This window comes from Pelobates fuscus, chromosome 11 (genome assembly GCF_036172605.1).
Source record: "Pelobates fuscus isolate aPelFus1 chromosome 11, aPelFus1.pri, whole genome shotgun sequence".
Classification (NCBI taxonomy): Eukaryota; Metazoa; Chordata; class Amphibia; order Anura; family Pelobatidae; genus Pelobates; species Pelobates fuscus.
This window is the reverse complement of record NC_086327.1, coordinates 89,333,115-89,354,224: the sequence shown is the minus strand read 5'-3', so window position 1 is coordinate 89,354,224 and position 21,110 is coordinate 89,333,115. Positions and strand designations below refer to the sequence as shown.

At 39.7% G+C, this 21,110-nt stretch overlaps 1 protein-coding gene across 1 annotated transcript in view; it reads left to right on the top strand.

Moving 5' to 3' along the window:
• Positions 1 to 21,110, top strand: part of CAMTA1 (calmodulin binding transcription activator 1) — a 1,539,661-nt gene that overhangs the window by 1,275,911 nt on the left and 242,640 nt on the right. Inside the window, exon 7 of the mRNA XM_063436496.1 lies at positions 20,879 to 21,019. Within this exon, the coding sequence (XP_063292566.1) occupies positions 20,879 to 21,019 (141 nt within the window). The remainder of the gene's footprint in view (positions 1 to 20,878; positions 21,020 to 21,110) is intronic.

Genomic DNA, 21,110 nt, shown 5'->3' with positions numbered 1-21,110 from the left:
AGAGTGTATAACCTGTCCTTAGAGATGGCCAGGTTTAAAGCAAATGGTCAGGTAAGGTCAGGATTCCAGAAGAGAATAGTACAGAAGACCAACAATATGAACAACACAAAATGTACATGTCAGGCGCCAGTAGGCACAACATTGGAAGGTTTCCCCTGTTCCCCAACCCCAAAAAGGTAGCTAAAGTAAGTGTAATGAATGTATTAACTGGACATTGCAGGTATAAAAACATCTAAAAAGCATATGTTGTATGTATGTGTATATTTCAGCTCTGTTTGTGATGTATTGTGTTTGAATCTGTAAGTACAGTAAGGTAATGCTGGAAGTGGCCATGGTAAAGGGGGGTTAAGGTTAGAGAAGGGTTGACATCAGAGTTAGATGACATAGGGTGTTTGGTGTTAAGATGATTAACAGCTTGAGTAAGGTTAGCGTTGTCATATAGGATTATTGAATTTACAAGAGGAGCTAAAAATGGGATTAAAGTAAAGGGTCTATTTTCAAGGTTAGGCTTTCAGTTCTGGAGTTTGAAGGGTTATTTGCAAAGTACCATGTCTTCTGTAAACCATTCCAATTGCTTATAAGAGAGCTGCAGGGGTTGTTATACGGTGTGCATCACTCAGCGCTAACCCCACTTCTCTTTCAAGGTATTTCCTATGTGAGAGGTTACTACTGGGCAGATAGGAAATGATCCCTTTGCTTCCTATCCAGCCTCACACACATACACTGGAGAAGCTGGGACAGCACTAAGTTTACAGTTCTGCAGTTCTGCTATTAAGGCTGACAGTAGAAACTGGCTAATGCTCCTGCTACTTATCTCTCCCCATTAGCCTATTTAAGTACAGAAAGGCACATTATAACTGTTGTAAATAGGCACCCCCAGTGGTTAAGTCCCTGTAGACAGGTGCCTATTCTCCCTAATAGGAAATCCGGCCCTGAATATGAGAGCGGTGGTCAGGAGTATAAAAAACAAAACAGGAGTCAAAACCCCCCAAAAAAACATTATAACAATGAATGCGCTTTCAGGCAATAGAAACCAAGAAAGAGCACATGAGGGTATTTGGAGATGTTGCATATATTGAGTTTAATAGTGTTGTTGGCCAGCATCATTCCTGCATCGCAAGAATATACACGTTTTTATTTTTAACCAGTTGCTTCTGATGTTGAAAAATTTTTTTTTAATAAGTTTGCAGTTATTGCGACTATAAGTGTAGCTTTTTTAAAAAACTATTTTAACTGTGATAGTGCAATGTAGGGATTTTGCCAATAGTGTTATCTTGTGTAGTGTAGCATATCATTGAAAGTGATGATTTTACAGATAGACATACAAGTCCCAGTGGTCCCCAAGATTAGGGTGAGTTTCAGCTATTTCTGCTTTTTTTACTATACTGTCAGCAGTTTCTGGTTTCTTCTCAAGATTAGGGCACCTAAAATGCATAGGGATGAACTGTGCATTATTACGTTTTTATTACAGGAAGTAATTGCACAAATGGTATCATCACCAGTGTACTTCATAATATATTATATATATTTACATATGAAGGTGGCAGTCTATACTTTGTTGTTGTCCCACCAACCTCTTGACCTCTTCTCTATGTCTAAATATTGCATAGAGGTGGACCTTCTTTTTACATGCCCTCACGAACGTCAGTTTCAGGACACCTCAACCAACATACAACCCTCTCATAACTCGGCTTTTGTCCCAACCACAAATATATATATATATATATATGTATATACACACACAGAAGAAAAAAACTTGCAAAAAACACTTCTTATTGCCTTAATAATTTTTATTCTTTCTAAACTTTAGAATAATAAATTAGTGATCATAAATGTCTACTTTCAATAAAATGTACAACAAAAGATCAGATTTACTACCAATAGTTGTGGGAGGTTTTATGACTTGTACACTGCAGACAAACTGGAATTAAAAACATTTGCCAGAAATATTGCTTTCCCTAGGTACTTGTTATTTATTTTCGAATCATCAAGAAAAACTCATTGGAATTCTTCAAGATACCAAAATGCTTTCCTTTTTACTGCATTCTGCTGTCAGCGTTCAATAATCTACAGCATATTCCCAAGAATTGAATAGCAGATTCATGGTGATTATTCTGCAGTATCCCACAGCGGAGACAAAGCTGCGGGCTTTATCAGATTTATTGCTGGTAATTAATATCTCCCTACTGAGTACTCCCCTGGCTAGGGAGAGTTTGTGGCTTTGAGTGTAAGATCCAACCTAGTGAGGATACAGTTAAACCCAACGCGTCTACTTTAACTCACAAAAAATAAACTTGCTTCTTCTAATAGACATGCCAATACTGCTGCTATAGTTTGTTAGTGCTTTCATTTTGATATTTGAAACATGTAATTGGGGAGGAATAAAAATGTTCCACGAATGTGTTTTCTAAAAAATATATATTTGTTAGATGAAAGGGATGTAGGGAGACAAAGATAAATAGAGACAGACTGGCAGACATATGGAGTGATATATAAAAAATTTGATAGATAAATATGTTAGGTAGAGATCGTTCCTAACAAAGAGATAGACAGACAGACAGACAGACATAATGATTTATAATAGATATAGATATACATAGATAGATAGACAGGAAGGATAGACAGACAAAGACAGAGAGAGAGAGAGAGAGAGAGAGAGAGAGAGAGAGAATGTGAAACATACTTAATTCAAGAGTTTTTCAACCAGGCCATTTGTTTTCTCTAACTTTTGGTATAGCAGAGAAAACTTTTGTGCTATCTCTTTGTATATGGAAGGCTCTGTATGTTGGGGTTACAATTAGGAACAAGCCAAGAAGGTTTATTTTTTACTCTTGTCTCGCAAATTTAAGGCAAAGCCAGGAGGTTCGATAATTGCTTAATTTGAACTCATGCCAAAAGTCAAAAGCACACTTTTTATAAAACAAAACATTTTACAACACTAACACAAAATACAATAATATATATATATATATATATATATCTCAAACAATTCAATACAAACATATATATCTCAAACGAAGAATTATAAAGCTTCTATTTAGAAAAGTGAGATATTTTTGGTAGTTTTTGCTTCAGTAGTTTTAAGAGCTACAATACCTCATAAAAGGCATCCAATAAGGGATCGTAAAAAGAAATCCAGATTTAACTTCACTCTTTTGAAATTAGTTACTTTTTGCAGCCCATTACAAACGTAGACATTTCACGAGATACAAGATCTACAAAAATCAATCAACGTTTAACTCAATAAAATACAACTAAAAATATCTCACTGTGACGGACCATAAAACCATCATTTTCAGCATCATTTCGAAATATTTATAGCCTGTCGTTTCCTAAGCATATAAACAGAAATCCTTTGTTTTACCATGATTCTTTTCGAAAGCTCGAGAAGGAATTCATATTCAACAGCTGTCTACTTTATTATCCCAAGTAGAGTTTCCGGGATGACAAGTTTCATGTGGCTGGCATTGTTAACGTGACAAGGGGACATTGAAACACAGTCTTGGCTTGTTGACAAAACAGCAGTGGAGTTTTGTTATGCGTAAGGGTTGACCATGTTCAGTCCTAGCATGAAGGATGGCTCACAAGCAACAAATGGAAGTGTCCAAATGATATAAAGGCTTCTGTTTTACATCTGTTTGCAGTTTCATTTCCCATTTACAGGCATAATTTTTAAAGCTTTTTTAAATGTGTAAAAAATGATCGGGTCATAGATTATATTTATGTCCATCTATATTCTAAGCATGTTAGCCGGGTCTAAAAGAGTCAGATGAGAGTCAGCCATTAAACCAACAGGATACATACAACTTTTTATACCTGGTATATTATAATTTTTGCATAATCATTAACATGACTAAAACCTTACACTTTCTACTACGTGCTATCAGCAATAGAATCCGAAAAATAGTAAAAGGGGATTATAGCAAAAAAAGAAAATCATGTTGGCAACTAAAAAAAAAAAAAAAAAAGAATTTATTATTTTAGTTATTTAAACTTTGCATGCATTTATAGCCTATTCTCTCTGTGGAATAACATAAGGGTACTGGGGAGAATTGACAATGGATTTGCAGATTTCTTAGAATTTTACGGGAAGTGACGTGATTTTTTGCTGAATAACAGGAAGAGTTGCCAACATTGTCTCTGTCTTGTCGTTATGATGGGATAATATTGTAATCTACGTAATATATGATATGTTGAGCAACATTAATATAATAACATTGGTGGAGAAATTATGAAGTAATGAAAAGACTTACTAGGTAGAATCAATACATTTGTACCCAGCTTACTTGTTGACAACAATATTATACTTTTATTTTTTCTAACACCAAAAGTGTTAACTCCTATCTGCTTTGTGGCTGACATAACGTGTTCTCTGCCTTAGGCATAGCAGTTCAAAAAAATCTGGTAATAAATGTGCTCTTTATATCAACATGTAGGCTGCCTTCTGTGACACTTGGCTGTTCGATTTGTTGTCCAATAAAATTCTGTTCAAAAAAAGCTTGTAACAGACTCATACACTGAGTCAGATGCAATTTCCAAAAGCCCTTATCCCTCAATTAAATAAATATTTTACTGACCTTGTAAACCGGGATACTGTTTGCCTCAAACTCTATCTTGTGTTAAAGAACGGACGTTGTGTGAGCTTTTGAGTTCACCTTTGTAATTTTCTGGCAAGCAATTTCCTGAAGCTTCTTTTGTCTTTTTCTTAATGTGACCATGCGCTACCAATCTGCCACAGAGGACCTGAGGCCTTTCAAATTGATTAGGACTGCTTAATGGTATAATTATGCAGAAGGAATGAATGAATTCTTTGGAGAGTTATGTTACAGTTTTCATAGCCAAAAATGATGGTAGTTTAAATAAAGGGGCATAAGGTGAGAGGTTGGCAGCAATTTTCCATGTTAAAATTGAGAGGGTTGGCAAGACTCGTCATTCACCTGGCAGAGCAGGAAGTGGGTGATAATTGTGATGCCTGGTCCAACAGCTTTAAATTTTGATGGATAGAAAGAAGAACCTTTTCTATGACTATGAGCCTCTCTAGCGCCAAGGTGTACTGTGGAACACCACCTGACATAGAAACATTTACAATCTAAACAATGATAACCTTTTGAAGAAGGGATAGGTAATAATTAGCTCACACCTCAAGAATCCTGCTTAAAACTGGCAAAGGATCATGGGGGTTGCACTTCAACAGTTGCTAAAGCAGTATCTGCTGAAAAGCAATGACATATTTACCGAAGTTCTTCAAAAGATCAGTAACTCTTTAAGGAGCTTTGTATGTCAAAGCCTCTGCTTGTAAGTTAAAATTTTAAACTGCTAATCTTCAAATTAGTCGTAAGGCAACACTAAAAGGTAGGCATTTCATGGGGCTCTAATTGCTACACAAAAAAATAGCTGTGTTTAGTAACAATCACACATAGGCCACACTTATCTAGTTGAAAAATATCTCTGCTTTAAACTAAATACATAACCCCAGCTATTTTATTCTAAACTTTTTTTTATTAGCTCCACACTACACATTATTAACAGAATAGACTCCATGATATTCCTGCTTTAGCAAAGGTGAGTTTATCTCACTCTGTGTCATTGAGACACTAGTGCACTGGTAGTAATTTTTTCAAACATCGGACTATTGGTGCATAAGTGCCAACAGACACAGATTTGGGGTAAGGTCCAGGAAAAATAGGTCTTTGAAACCTCTATGCTGAGCAGATTTCAAAATGCAGGAGGGAAAGGGGCACAAGTGTCAGGGTACCTGAAGTCTCTACCTCTGAGAGAGGTAGAGACTTAGAAGTTTATCCGTCCAGAAGGGCTGTTTCCTCCGTCCCTCGCGGTCCTTCCGGTCATTTACACGCCGGCCGCGAGGGATCCACTTCCTTTTGTAACACGACGCCCAGCAGTCGACGTCATGACGCCAACCCGGACCGACCTGTCACTCAATTGTCTGGAGACTAATCAGGACTCGTCGGAGGCGTGTCTACTCTCCTGAGCCAGGGTATTTAACAGTGCTTCTTCCATTTGCTCATTGCCCTGTCGTGGTTCTAGCCTGTCTAGTCACTCAGCGCTCTTGTATTCCAGTTATCCTTTTGGTTCCGACCCGGCTTGTTTGTATTACTCTGCTTATCTCTGTTACCCTTTGACTCGGCTTGTTCCTCGCTTACCTGTCTTCTCGTTCCCTCGACCTCGGCTTGCCTTTGACCATTCTCTCTATCTCCGTACTTTAGTCCGGCCATTCTAAGGTCCGGTATACGTACCTTTCTACTGTCTGTACTCTGCGTGTTGGATCCCTGTCCCGATCCTGACATTACGACAGGGCCAATGGATCCTGCAAGTACAAACAGTCAGCTTGGTCCTTCCAATCCTAGGTTTGAAGCCATGGAACACAGAATGGATAAGATGGCCCTAGCACTACAGGCGTTATTATCTCGTGCTAATAACCCACCAGAGGAGACGTGTACTACTTCTATTTCCCCTGTGAGTTCAGGCCTAGAGGTAGCCACTGTAGGTGCCTCTTCCCGTATTACCCCACCAGTACGTTATGGTGGTTCACCTGAGAAGTGTCGTGGTTTTTTAAACCAGATCAGTATCCACTTTGAATTACAACCTCGCTCCTATCCTACAGATAGGGCGAAGGTTGGATTTATTATCACCTTACTCATTGAGAGAGCTCTGAGATGGGCCAACCCATTATGGGAGAATGATAACCCGTTAGTATATAATTATAATGCCTTTGTAGCTGCCTTTAGAAGAACTTTTGACCCTCCTGGTAGAAAGGTCAATGCAGCTAGATTACTTTTGCGCCTGAGACAAGAGAACCGAACACTTGTGGATTATGCACTAGAGTTCAGGTCTTTGGCGGCAGAAGTTGAGTGGAATGAGCAGGCTTATATAGATGTATTTTTGAACGGGCTATCAGATGTAATCCTTGACGAGGTTGCTACTAGAGAGCTTCCTGAAAATTTGGAGGATTTAATTTCGTTCATTTCTCGTATTGATGAGCGTTTAAGAGAGAGACAGAACACTCGAGAGAGGAACTTTAGACCTTCCTTTAAATTAGCTCCCGCATTTCAAAGTCCTGATTCCACTACCTCACTGTTTCCTGAACCTATGCAGATAGGCAATACTCGCCTCTCAGAAGAGGAGAGACAGTACAGGAGAAGGGAGGGATTGTGTATGTATTGTGGAGTAAGAGGTCACTTACGCCTGAATTGTCCTAATTGCTCGGGAAACGCCCGCACCTAAGTTTCTCTAGAGGACAGGCCTTGGGTGTTTCTATTTTGTCCTCTACTCATAATTATAAAGATCACAGGCTTCTGCTACCAGTTTCTTTAACTTGGAAGAAGGGAGTACTAAAGACCATGGCTTTGATAGATTCCGGAGCTGCTGAGAATTTTATCGACCAGGCCTTTGCTACTAAACACACTATCCCATCCCAGTTAAGGGATACACCCTTGGCCGTTGAGGCCATAGATGGTAGACCTTTACTTGAGCCTGTTATCTTTCGTGAAACCATACCCGTTAACTTAACTGTTGGTATCTTACACGAGGAAAACTTATCGCTTATGCTTATTTCGTCCCCTTCTGTTCCCATAGTCCTGGGTTACCCATGGTTAAAGAGACATAACCCTATTATTGATTGGGAGTTAGGGGAGATACTCTCATGGGGCCAGGGTTGCCAGGAGAGGTGTTTACGGAGGGTTTCTCCATTGGGTGTAATTAACACACCAGGTAGTTCTACCCAGTCTACAGATATACAGATACCGCCTCTGTACCTGGATTTAAAAGCAGTATTCGACAAAAGGAATGCTGATACTCTACCTCCACACAGGACTTTTGATTGTAAAATTAATCTACTACCTGGTACCATGCCTCCGAGGGGCAATGTATATCCTCTATCCACCAAAGAGAATTCAGTTCTAGAGGAATATATTCGGGAGAATCTGGACAAAGGATTCATTAGGAGATCTTCTTCTCCTGCCGGGGCTGGTTTTTTTTTTGTTAAAAAGAAGGATGGTTCCCTAAGACCTTGCATTGATTACCGAGGTTTGAATAAAATAACCATCAGAAATGCCTATCCGATCCCCTTGATTACCGAGCTGTTTGATCGCCTAAAGGGCTCTAAAATTTTCACCAAGTTGGATCTCAGAGGGGCATATAACTTGGTGAGAATCCAGCAAGGACACGAGTGGATGACAGCGTTCAATACCCGTTATGGGCATTATGAATACACGGTCATGCCTTTTGGTCTTTGTAAAGCACCGGCAGTATTTCAGGATTTGATTAATGAAGTTCTTAGGGAATTTCAACATGATTGTGTTATTGAGTACCTGGACGACATACTTATACACTCTAGAGAGATTGAGACCCACCACAGACAAGTCAGAAAGGTATTACACAAACTTCTTCAACATGGGTTATACTGCAAATTGGAGAAATGTAGTTTTGACCAGTCTCAGATAGACTTTCTTGGTTACGTGATTTCTGGGGAAGGCTTTAAGATGGATCCCGACAAACTCCAGTCTATTTTAGATTGGCCATTGCCTAAGGGACTCAAGGCTATTCAGAGGTTTATTGGTTTCTCCAATTATTATAGGCGCTTCATTAAGGGATACTCTTCTATTATTGCGCCTATTACCAATATGACCAGACAGGGGGCTGACACTAAGACTTGGTCTACTGAAGCTCTCGTTGCTTTCAAGACTCTTAAGGAACTTTTTGCTTCTGCTCCAATTTTAGTCCATCCTGATACGACTCTGCCGTTCCTACTCGAGGTCGATGCCTCTGAGACAGGCGTAGGCGCTATTCTGTCACAAAGGTTAGGGGTGGACAAACCACTACACCCTTGTGGTTTTTTTTCCAAGAAACTGTCTGGCCCTGAGAGCAGATATGACATCGGTGACAGGGAATTATTAGCTGTCATTATGGCTTTAAAGGAGTGGAGACATTTATTGGAGGGGACCTTACATCCTGTTACCATTTTAACGGATCACAAGAACTTGTCCTATATTGGGGAGGCTAAGCGACTGTCCGCCAGACAAGCTCGTTGGTCCTTATTCCTGACCCACTTCAATTATGTGCTTACTTATAGACCTGGTTCTAAGAACTCTAAAGCCGATGCTTTGTCTCGCCAATATGAACCTTCTACTATATCTGAACCTGTTCTTTCCTCTATAGTTCCGAAATGCAATATTATCGCTAACACGAATCTCAGGATTCACTCTCCGTTACTTGCCGAGATCTTAAAGCTGCAACATCTAGCCCCTAAACAGACTCCCGGGGGTCGACATTTCGTTCCTCCTGCTCTTCAACTGGAACTGTTACAATGTTTCCACAACAGCAAGGTGGCTGGACATCCTGGCATTCACAAGACGTGCGCTTTGATCTCTAAAGACTTCTGGTGGCCTGCTTTACGTAGGGATATCAAAGATTTCATCGGTGCGTGTGAGGTTTGTACTAAGACCAAGCAACCTCATACGCTTCCATGTGGATTTCTGCATCCCTTAGAGGTTCCAGAAAAGCCGTGGTCCTGTTTGGCTATGGACTTTATTGTCGATTTACCTATATCTAAAAAACAGACTGTTATCCTCACCGTGGTTGACAGATTCACCAAGATGGCTCACTTCGTTCCTCTGCCTAAACTTCCGTCTTCTCCCGAGTTGGCAGAGATATTCGCAAGGGAGATTTTTCGTTTACATGGGATACCCTCCCAAATTGTATCTGACAGAGGTTCCCAATTTGTTTCTCGTTTTTGGAGATCCTTCTGCTCTCAACTGGGTATCAAATTGAATTTCTCTTCCGCCTATCATCCTCAGTCTAACGGAGCTGCTGAACGCACCAACCAAAAGATTGAACAATATTTACGTTGTTTTGTTTCCGAACACCAGGACGATTGGGTCGGTTTGATTCCTTGGGCGGAGTTCGCGCACAACAATCTCGTTTGTGATTCTACTCATTCAAGCCCCTTCTTCATGAATTATGACTTTCATCCATCCATTCTTCCCTCGGTTTCTCCTTCCCAAGGGGTACCGTCGGTTGATGTTCATGTTGCCAATTTGAAGGAAGTTGTGGGATCAGACTCGACAAATTCTTCTGCACAATTCTATGCTGGTTAAGAAACACGCTGATAAACGTAGAAGGTCGGCTCCGGTTTTTGTTCCAGGCGATAGAGTATGGTTGAGTACTAGAAACATTAGTTTAAAAGTGCCTTCCATGAAGTTCGCTCCTCGTTATATTGGACCTTACAGGGTTCTGACTCGAATTAACCCAGTTGCGTATCGTCTAGCTCTCCCATCTGCCTTACGCATCCCTAACTCCTTTCATGTTTCATTGCTGAAACCGCTAGTCTGCAACAGATTTTCCTCCACGGTATCCTCTCCTCGCTCTGTTCAGGTGGAGGGTCAGGAGGAGTATGAGGTCAACTCTATCATCGATTCTCGAATCTCCCGGGGGAGAGTACAATATCTGGTCGACTGGAAAGGATATGGTCCTGAGGAGAGGAGTTGGGTACCTCAAGAGGATGTTCATGCTCCTCGCCTCCGCAGGGCGTTTCACTCCCGCTTCCCATCTCGTCCCGGTTCCTTCCGCCCGGTGGGCGTATCTGAGAGGGGGGGTACTGTCAGGGTACCTGAAGTCTCTACCTCTGAGAGAGGTAGAGACTTAGAAGTTTATCCGTCCAGAAGGGCTGTTTCCTCCGTCCCTCGCGGTCCTTCCAGTCATTTACACGCCGGCCGCGAGGGATCCACTTCCTTTTGTAACACGACGCCCAGCAGTCGACGTCATGACGCCAACCCGGACCGACCTGTCACTCAATTGTCTGGAGACTAATCAGGACTCGTCGGAGGCGTGTCTACTCTCCTGAGCCAGGGTATTTAACAGTGCTTCTTCCATTTGCTCATTGCCCTGTCGTGGTTCTAGCCTGTCTAGTCACTCAGCGCTCTTGTATTCCAGTTATCCTTTTGGTTCCGACCCGGCTTGTTTGTATTACTCTGCTTATCTCTGTTACCCTTTGACTCGGCTTGTTCCTCGCTTACCTGTCTTCTCGTTCCCTCGACCTCGGCTTGCCTTTGACCATTCTCTCTATCTCCGTACATTAGTCCGGCCATTCTAAGGTCCGGTATACGTACCTTTCTACTGTCTGTACTCTGCGTGTTGGATCCCTGTCCCGATCCTGACAACAAGGACCAAGCACAGAGCGCTTCGGGAGTATTCCGTGCATGGTCTGCTTGAGGGGGCAGGCAGCCAGTCAGCTTGGCCTGCAATCTTTAGAGCAGACTCACCCCACTAAATTATTTGCTTGCTTCTTTCTTGGGCTTGCCCATCCCCTTGATAGGCAAGGTCACTCAGTGTAGCCTGCTCTCCTCCCTGCAACTGTCCTTCCAGGAAGTTGGGCAGGGAAGATTGGCTGGTATGATGGTGGCCCTATTAGGCTTTAAGAGCATTGTTTCAGAGGACATGAACCAAATTAGTACCAGAAGTTGCGCAAAAATTATGCTAAGATTCAGACTTGTAAATTATGCACTGAATACTACTATCCTACACCATACCAACCGCCACAAAGAAACTCTGGCTATAGTAGTTCCAGCAGCCTACCTTTATTGTTAATAGCGCGAGAAATCCTAACTGTTAATCTATTATTTATTAAAGCTAAATGCTTTTATCTTTAAAAAGTGGCAGACAAGTCAAATGGAAATCCCCAATAAACAGCAAAATAAGTGGCGCACATGAAAACATATATACAGAGCAACAATTGTAAATGGCAAAACCCACTGTTCTACCCTGAGGAGAGCGAGGGACAAATAATTAACCTAAGAAAGCAGCTATAGAGAATAAGTGCTATAGATACTTAGTCCTAAATAACATACTTATAGTAAAAACAGGTTAAAAGATACGTCCACTAAACAAATACTTTGGACCAAGTGAAAATATGGGTCCTAAAGGTAACTCTCTATATAGGTGCATACAGCTTGGAGGTAAAAAATGTCTTAGGGTAAAAGAGTTAATGCTACAGGTACTAATCTTGCCTGGCCCTCTCAGATAAGGTAAAATACTGTCAGGGTACCTGTAGTCTCTACCCCTGAGACGGGTAGAAACGTAGACGTTTTTCCATCCAGACGGCATGATTCTCCCGTTCCTCGCGGTCCCCTCGCGCATGTAAACGCCGGCCGCGAGAGAACTATGCCTTTTTGTAACGTGACGCTCAATAGTCGACGTCATGACGCTATTCTAGCCCGACCTGTCAGTCAAATCCCGGACACGAATCAGGTCTCGGCGGAGGCGTGATTAGTCTCTAGAACCAGGGTATTTAAGGGAGCTCTCAGCATTTGCTCATTGCCCTGTCGTGGTTCTAGCCAGCCTAGTCACACAGTGCTCTTGTATTCTCTTGTCTTTTGGTTCTGACCCGGCTTTGTTATTACTTACCTGTCTTCTCTGTTATCCTTGACCCGGCTTGTCTCTCGCTTACCTGTCTTCTCGTTCCCTCGACCTCGGCTTGTCCCTGACCATTCTATACGTAGTATTACGTTAAGTCCGGCCATTCTAAGGTCCGGTATACGTATCTGCTACTCTTTGTACTCTGCGTGTTGGATCCCTGTCCCGATCCTGACAAATACTGGGTAAAAACATGTGCCAATGTATACAAATGTACAATTGCAGATATGAGACCAAGTTTAATTAGACAGCTAGGTAAATGTAATGCCTTCCTAGCCTTAGATCAAGTTGCAGAACAAAACCCTATGACTACCTCGGCACACACTAGGACAGCGTGTGCCTACAGGTAACCAAAGGTCGAGGTAACAGGGGAACAGGGTTCAATAAAAGAAGCAAATAAAAGGTGCAACCAAATTGTGCTACCCGTGTGAGAAAAGTGTTAAATCAGAATGAAAAAGACACCGCCCGACGCATTTAACACATTCAGCAAGGGAGGCATAAGCTTTGTTTGGACGACAATTTTTTAAAATTCTCTGCAAGACAACAGCTAAAAGAAAATGAATGGAAATGTGAACTATATTTGAATGGACAAACGTGCATATTTCAGATACAAAGTGTTAGGAGAGACTGGATGACATTCTTTAATATTCACTATGACAAAACAACGGTTAAACATCCTTGTATGATTTTCAGTAACAATGTTACAGAACGCCGTTTAATTTGATAATTACCCCACCTTCTGGCACTCACGGCGTTAAATCATTGTAAATATATTAACTTAATTGTACAATTTCTCCACGAAACAAATTAAATAGAGATTCATTTTTTAACTTAAAATATCCTTTAACTGTATTTATACATGCTTTGGGGGATAAAAAAAGCTAATTACTGCCCTGGCCGTATGTTTTAAACCAGGAATCCCCTTGTATCATGTTGCCTTTGCATCACCTGCTGTGACCTTAAATTTAATTAAATGTACTTTTAAAGTGGTTTCACTTTTGCAGCTTTTAAAAAAGAAGGATTTTTTTTTCCTTTTTTTTATTATTAACCTTCCTTTTACAACGCACTTTTTTCCCTTTAGAAATCTCCATTCCCGCTGATTCATTATGTGTCGGTAAGCAGAGCGTGACATGTTAAAAGCCATCTTGATAGTATTTGATATTCAGTACTAACAACTTATGGAGTCAGTGGAGAATTTTAAGGGGAGGCAGGGGGAGGCAATTTGCATACTGGATATGCCAAGACAGTAGGTAATTTGCATTAAGCATCCAGAAATTCTCTGCTTGCAATCTGTCAACCTTCACTAGCTTTTCATTTTTATACCCTTCATAACATAACAGAGAGTGTAACCAACAGCACACAACTGCAATACAGTGTCTGAGATACAGAAATGTAACCTTGAACGGTGGGGGGGGGGGGGGGGGCATGGTAAAAATATTGTCATTCTTTGACCACCTACATTAACTGAGCTTTGCATGTGTCCAATTACATGTTGGACACACTTAGAGTAGGAGTCATGTTCTAAATCAATAACCTCTGTCACCTGATAATTCCTTTTTTTTTCTTTGCGGAGTACTAACTTAAGTAAAAGTAAAAAAAATACTTCCTGACCATATAGCCTCAGTTATCAGCTGCTAAACACCATGAGTATGTTCACTCATGACCACAAAATGGATGTTTGTCAATTGGGGGAGCCAAAACGGGGGTCCTACCAAAGTTTACTTTGTGAGAAATTAGGAGAAGAGTATTGATTAAAAACAATTTGGCCGTTACAACTACCCTCTTCTTTTTCGTCTGTTGTTATGTATGATGGGATGGAACGGCAATATATAAATCCCTAAGCCATACCACAACACTTAAATTATTTTATGTTCTTGCATCCATACAAAAAATAAGCCCCCCTCCTCCCCCCCACACCAGTGGATACTCATCTAGAGAACCCAACAATGTTTTTGAAATAATTTTTTTTATTAATTCCTGTTTTCTTCAGAGGTACCTCTGAGGGTCGCTATTTCCCTCTCTTTGAAAACTATTTCCCTCCACTGAAACTGTTAATGTAAAATTGGTTTGAGATGTCATACGCAGTGAATGATGACTAGTCTTGACAAAAAAAAAAAAAAAAACACTTTACTTAAAAAGGTTTTTTGAACTTCATTTAAAAAACTTACCACAAGTTTTGCTGTTTTTGGTGGAGGCAAGTTCTACCCACCACGGTCACGGTTAAGACGGAAGAAAAAACATAATATATTGATGTATATATGTCGGTATAAAACAAGATTAGTTGCCACCATTTTAAACTGTAAACGTTGATTTCTACGTAAACAGTAAATAGAATATTTTGCGTTATCATTTTTCCACAATGACAATGATTGAGTCATTAGGATGGGAACCATACTGAGTTAAATTGGTCCTAAGTGAAAACTTGAGTTTTATAAGTATTGTACCTTTACTGCCTTTGTGTGTGTGCCATATTATATTGGTGATATACTGAGAGTTAATCACTTTGCATCGCTCCTGAATTTTTTTAATGTTTTGGGATCACTTGGGTTTTTGAGTGCAAGCGGTTTGTGTTTGGGACACAAGTGGTGTGTGATATATTGAGACATACTAGGGCAAGATTGATTTTTTTTATTTTTATATTTTTTTAGATATTTAGAGGTTATTTCTAGTGCCAGTTGTGTTACCGCTATATACTAGTGAGAACTAACTGACACTCAAAAATAGCAATCTATAAATGACAACATTTGCACCCCAGGCATTATCCTTTGCTTTGAGGAGCATTATGGAGCATGTAGTTTATATACCCAGTGTATGTAAAGACTGATCATTGTACGTATAATACACTAAACGTAAAAGTACTCAGAGCACCATAACCACTGCAGCCTGTTGTGCCTTATTACTGTTTCACAATAATACATTGTCAGTGGTTTTAGAACTTACCTAATTCCTGCCAGGCACCTGCAGCTGCTTGCCCTGCATCCATTATTTTCCCGGCATGAGGATTGTTCTCTCTGGATTGCCTGCTGTAGTGGTTATGGTGCTTGCAGTATTCCGACTATTGTTGCCATCTAAGGTTGAATATATAATGTAGTTGGAGAATTATTATATTACACAAGAAGCTGGTGAGGAACCAGGATTTAAGTGCTGGTGAGCTTTAATTTAATTTTTTTTGTCAAAATATTTAATAACTGTTTGGGAAAAAACAAGGAGCTGGCTCCCAATATGAGCTACAATGGTTTTGATGCTTAGAGTGCATTTGGAGGCATTAAATAATGAAACAGCAAAGAGTGGTGCATTGGCAATAAAATTGCAAAACATTTGGTGAAAGTTGCCTAGTTGGAAAATGTCTCTTTCTATCTCAGTAACTTTTCCAATTGGTCTGTTTTGGCTCAACTTTTACCATTCAATCATTCAAAGATCAATCATGTCAATTCACCTCAATTCACTTTTCAATAAATATACCATTCACAGTTTTCATAAAGGCAAATTCAAATGAATCAGTACATTAGACATTAGACACTTGCTGCATACAGTCCGGACTCCATTCTCCATGCTTAGCTAGAGCTCGTACGGAACATTATGCACATTCCAATTTGATTTGGATCATCAGCCTTTTAAATAAATACAGTTTATACTGCTTTTATTTAACTCTGCATGTTCTATGGGGTGTGCGCAGGGCTGCCAGTACAACTCGTTGGTCCTCTTACAACCCCAATGGCTGGGTCCTCCACCACACTCACACACTCCTGTACACAGATACCATTATTACCGGTGGATACACAGACAGATAAGTACAAACGCACACACATAAAGAGTCAAACTGCCAGACAGACACACACAAAGATGATGACTGCTAGACATTCAGTCTCAGGTACACAGTCACATAGACGCACAATGCCGCACCACACACATACCCATACACAATACCACAGAGATACACACTCTAACAGACACAAAGGTAAATAAACTCACACTACATGACAAACACACACAAAAATATATGTTTTGGCCACCCTCTTGGTTTCGTAACTTTTGTATCAGAAATGCGGCTTCCCTGGGGTCCTGAGCAGATCAGTCTGCAATCTTCAATGTCTCCTGTTTGACTTCTTCACATGCTGGGATGAAGTTATATGCTATCATTTCCTCCCACCACTACTGCACAAGAGGAGAAATGGAGCAATCAGCATGTACTATTAAAGGCCTGCGCAGGAGTTCTGTGATGCTTTCTATTTAGGGAAGATAGTTATATCTCCTCAACTGGATTGCTTATTTCTACAGTGCGTCTTTAATACACATCGTAGACAATAAATTGTTCAATGTCTGTACATTTAAATGGACAGGGCAAGGCACCCCATACCCTTCTCCAACCCAACCCATACACCCTAGAATAAGAAAGAAAAATCATAAAAACCTTTAGGACACAAAAATCATACCTCTGTCAATGCTTGCGTAAAGGGCCAAATGTGAAGGAATAAATAGAGCACCAAGAGACAGCTCAGACAGCTTATAACTAAGCAAACAAAAAGTGTGTGCGGCTTTTTCATTGATGGATAACTTTCTCAAAGGAATCTCTCATATGAATTTAAAAAACTATTTAAAAAATCAATAAAAAAATGATGTGGTTAATATCGTAATATTATTTATACAGCATCAACATATTTGGCATTTCTGTAAAATGGATATGAACTATAAAATTGGTCAGCATAACATTATCATATAGGTAAGTTATACTGATCTGTCTGTCTGTATGTTAGATTGTAAGCCCTTGAGATAAGGGTCGTTAGCTCCTTCTGGATCAGTTGTACTTACATATCACACTAATCAAGTGTTCACTCTATTATCTTGTAATAACACAGTGGAATATGTTAAATTTATGGGTGCCAAGAAGTGCCTCATTTGACTTGCAATCTTACAATATACTTATATCTACTTTAATTGAATTAAGCAGTCAGGAATATCTAAGTAGCTCAACATTTCAGTCCCAGTAATGAATTTTTATCAAGCTCTTGATGTCCATTAGTAGAATTGAAATGTATATATATTCTGGACTTAAGAAGTCATCTCCCTAACTACTTAAAGGAACACTATAGGGTCAGGAACACAAACATGTATTCCTGACCCTATAGTGTTAAAAGTACCATTTAGGTGACTTGTCCCCTTTAGCCCCCTTAGAAAGGGTTAAAACGTTCTTTTATCCAGTGACGTGCAGGTCCATCAGTGCTGGCCCTGCCCCCGATCCGCCTTTTTGGCTGACATCATCCTATAAGAAAGCATTGGATTGCCTGAGATCTCCAAGGAGGTGGTGTGGGGGTGGGGCAAAACACCATACATGCCAGTCAGCATCTCTTCATAAAGATGCATTGAATCAATGCATCTCTATGAGGTAAGTTCAGCGTCTCCATGCAGAGCGTGGAGACCCTGAACGGCAGTGCTGCTCATTGTGCAGCACTGCCCCAGGAAGCACCTCCAGCAGCCATCTGAGTAGGGGCCTCTGGAGGGGCCCATAGGCTTTAATGTATACACTGCCTTTTCTCTGCCTTTTGCATGAAAATGCCCGCTGGGACTGTCTACACTCACCTGAAATACAATAAGCTGTAGTTGTTCTGGTGACAAGAGTGTCCCTTTAATCGAATTGAAGCAGTTATAAGTCTGTTGAAAGTTTGACAATGTACTTATTCTCAGTTTGTATAAAATGGCAGCACCATACTTATTAGTAAACAACAAGACTAAAGAGTTGTAGATAGAATCATTGGTAGCATTTCCAACAAACAATATCTCAGTAAACAAAACTCATTATCTATTTCAAAAGTAACGACAGCAAGACAGATTTCCTGGGAGTATGGTTGCTGTTCATAGAGAATTATTTTGTGAGCTTGGCATAAATAAAGTGTAACTGACAGGACTTAGATATCTAAAGAGCTTACTTTCTTTTTGAGAGACAGCATCTGCTTCCACTTGGTGTTGTAACAATACACCGAACTGTACATTTTTAATTAAAGAGGATCCGTAACTCCTCCGGAAATTAAACCATTCAATATAATATAGAAAAGCACCTGGAACTTTTGTTAAACTTTTTTTTGTTGTTCATACGTTGTTGTTTTTTATGTGTTTAAATATTTAGTTAATTACATTAGAAACTATTTCAGTCCAGGCACAGATTATTAATGAGGAAGAGAAATAGAATTTGTATTTGAATTCCTCCTCCTTCTTTCACTATGCTGACTGCCTGGTGCATGTGGTGAATTACCAAACTATGTAAATTATGTACGCATACACATATAAACTCTGGTCCGTCTACTTTAACAAATATTTATTCAGAGACAAAACAACAACAACATACAAATAATGAAACACAATCTAACTAGCTAAAACAACAACAACCACAATCTAATTACCATATCAAAGGGTAAAGCTTATCCCCTAAGAAAGGCATACATGAGCTTGATCACATGACCCCTGGTCACCATGCTAGTTTGAGGACAAAATGTCACCACAGTGCAAAGGAAAGCACTTTACATGTCAAAGATTGACAGGGAGCTCAAATGGAGGTGTCCAGTTGCAGGATGTCATATTTTATAATAACATCTCAGAAGCACATATTAGTAAAATATAGGCTTAGGTAGATATAATATTTTAAATCATGAAAAGACAGTTCTTATTTAAGTACTTTAAATCTATGATCATACTAAACTGCAGGTCCTTAAATGGATACTCCAAGCACCTAAACAACTTTAGTTTACCATAGCAGTTTTAGAGTATAGATCATGTCGCCTGCAGTTTTACTGCTCAATTCTCTGCCATTTAGGAACTAAATCACTTTTGTATTTGTTTATACATCCCAAGCCACACCTCCCCTGGCTATGACTCATGCAGCCTCCATGAAAAAATGGTTTTATTTTCAATCAGTTAAGACAGCTCAGTGTGTATACTTTAGATGTTTATACCTCCTGCTCTGTTAATTTAACTTTTATCACACACAGGAGGCTCCTGCAGCCTATATCAGGCTTTTAACAAGGCAGAAAATAAACTATAAATTAATCAGACTGTGCATTAAAGGTATTTTAAGCAGAGAATTACGCAGTCTACTTTATTAATCTAAAGCTGTTTTGGTGCTTATAGTCTCCCTTTAAACCTTTCACAGTTATGTTATGGGATTTTCCTAACCCTGTCATGAAGAAACAACTACCAATATTTGTAGCTATACAAATGTGCCAGAAACAGCTAAGATGGAGTTGAGGCCAACATGGGTGCATGCCAGTGACGCAAATTTACACATTGTTACCAATTAAAAAAAGTTTAGGATGGAATCATCCAATGCAATGGAAAACTGCACCTCAATGAAGTGTCTCAAAACGTTTTTGTGATGTTGTGGAGGTAAAGTAAAATATAAATTCTAGGTTGGAAAAAAATGCTTATCACCCAAGTCTGAGATATTTTTTTAAAGATATATTGTATTCCAGAATGCTAATTCTGTCTGCCTTGGTTTGTCAGTTCCAAGCAGCTGTCACTCACAGTTACTGGTATAAAGAGGGATTTTCTCCAATGATGACCATTATCGGCTTGTGCATGTTTAAGGAGATCTGTAGATCTTCCTTAAAAACATATATATAAGTAAAGAAATTTTGCACGGCTAGCCATGTATATAAGAATACAACAATAATGTGACTCCTGGCAGCCTCTTCAGCCAAGAGTTGAAGAAAGACAATGGCAACACCAGAGAAAGAGTTAAGTGTATCTCTCATCTTCCTTTATCCCTCCAGGTGCCACCATCCAGCAGACATGCCACCTGGCTTATCACCTTTGCAAAAATTTACAGACCACACAAGTGGCATATCCCCTAAAAATTCATAAAATTCTAATTTCTACATATACCTTTTGCTGATGTTGATTCAAAACACGCAATAAAGCACAAAGTCCAGGTTAACTTCACGTGACTAAATATTCCTTCTTGACTTCACATTACAAGCTACAATGCCCCTTGAGTGGTAGGATTTATTATTATTAATGTCCATAATAACATTTATATTCTTATTTGTCTTGCTTTACTAAAATAAGCACATTGTCATTTTTCGAAAGGCATTTTTGATGTTTTATAGCACACTTTCTCTAGGTTGTGAATCTATTTGTTTATTGTAAAGAACTTTTTTTCTGTTGCTTTAGGTGAAATCTCATTTCCTCAAGTCTCAATGAGTAACATTGAGTCATTTGTACATCTCTGTTGCTGAGAGGTCTCAGAAGATCTGCTTCTATTGCTAGTGCTTTTGATAGTTATTTCTGAAAGCATAGTGAGATATGTATTTAGACTAACGCTACAATCTCCCTTTTTAGTCAGCTACCACATTAGTACGTGGTGATCTAAAACCACATTTATCATAGATTAACTTAACATTTTCATAAAAAAACAAAACCCTCCTGTGTTTTTGACTTGTGGCCTCCGCTGTTCTCTCCACAGTTCATGGTATTAAATGGACATGCAGCAATGGGAACAGCAGTTCAGGGTTTTCAGTGGAGCACCTTGTTCAGCAGATTCTCGACAGTCATCAGACCAAACCACAGCCTCGGACGCACAACTGTCTCTGCACTGGCAACTTAGGTAACTATAGAGATTAAACATAGGGTTTGGAAAAATACCAGTTGTATCCTTATGTAACCAGCGATTCCCTCTATAAAACTTGAGACAAAAG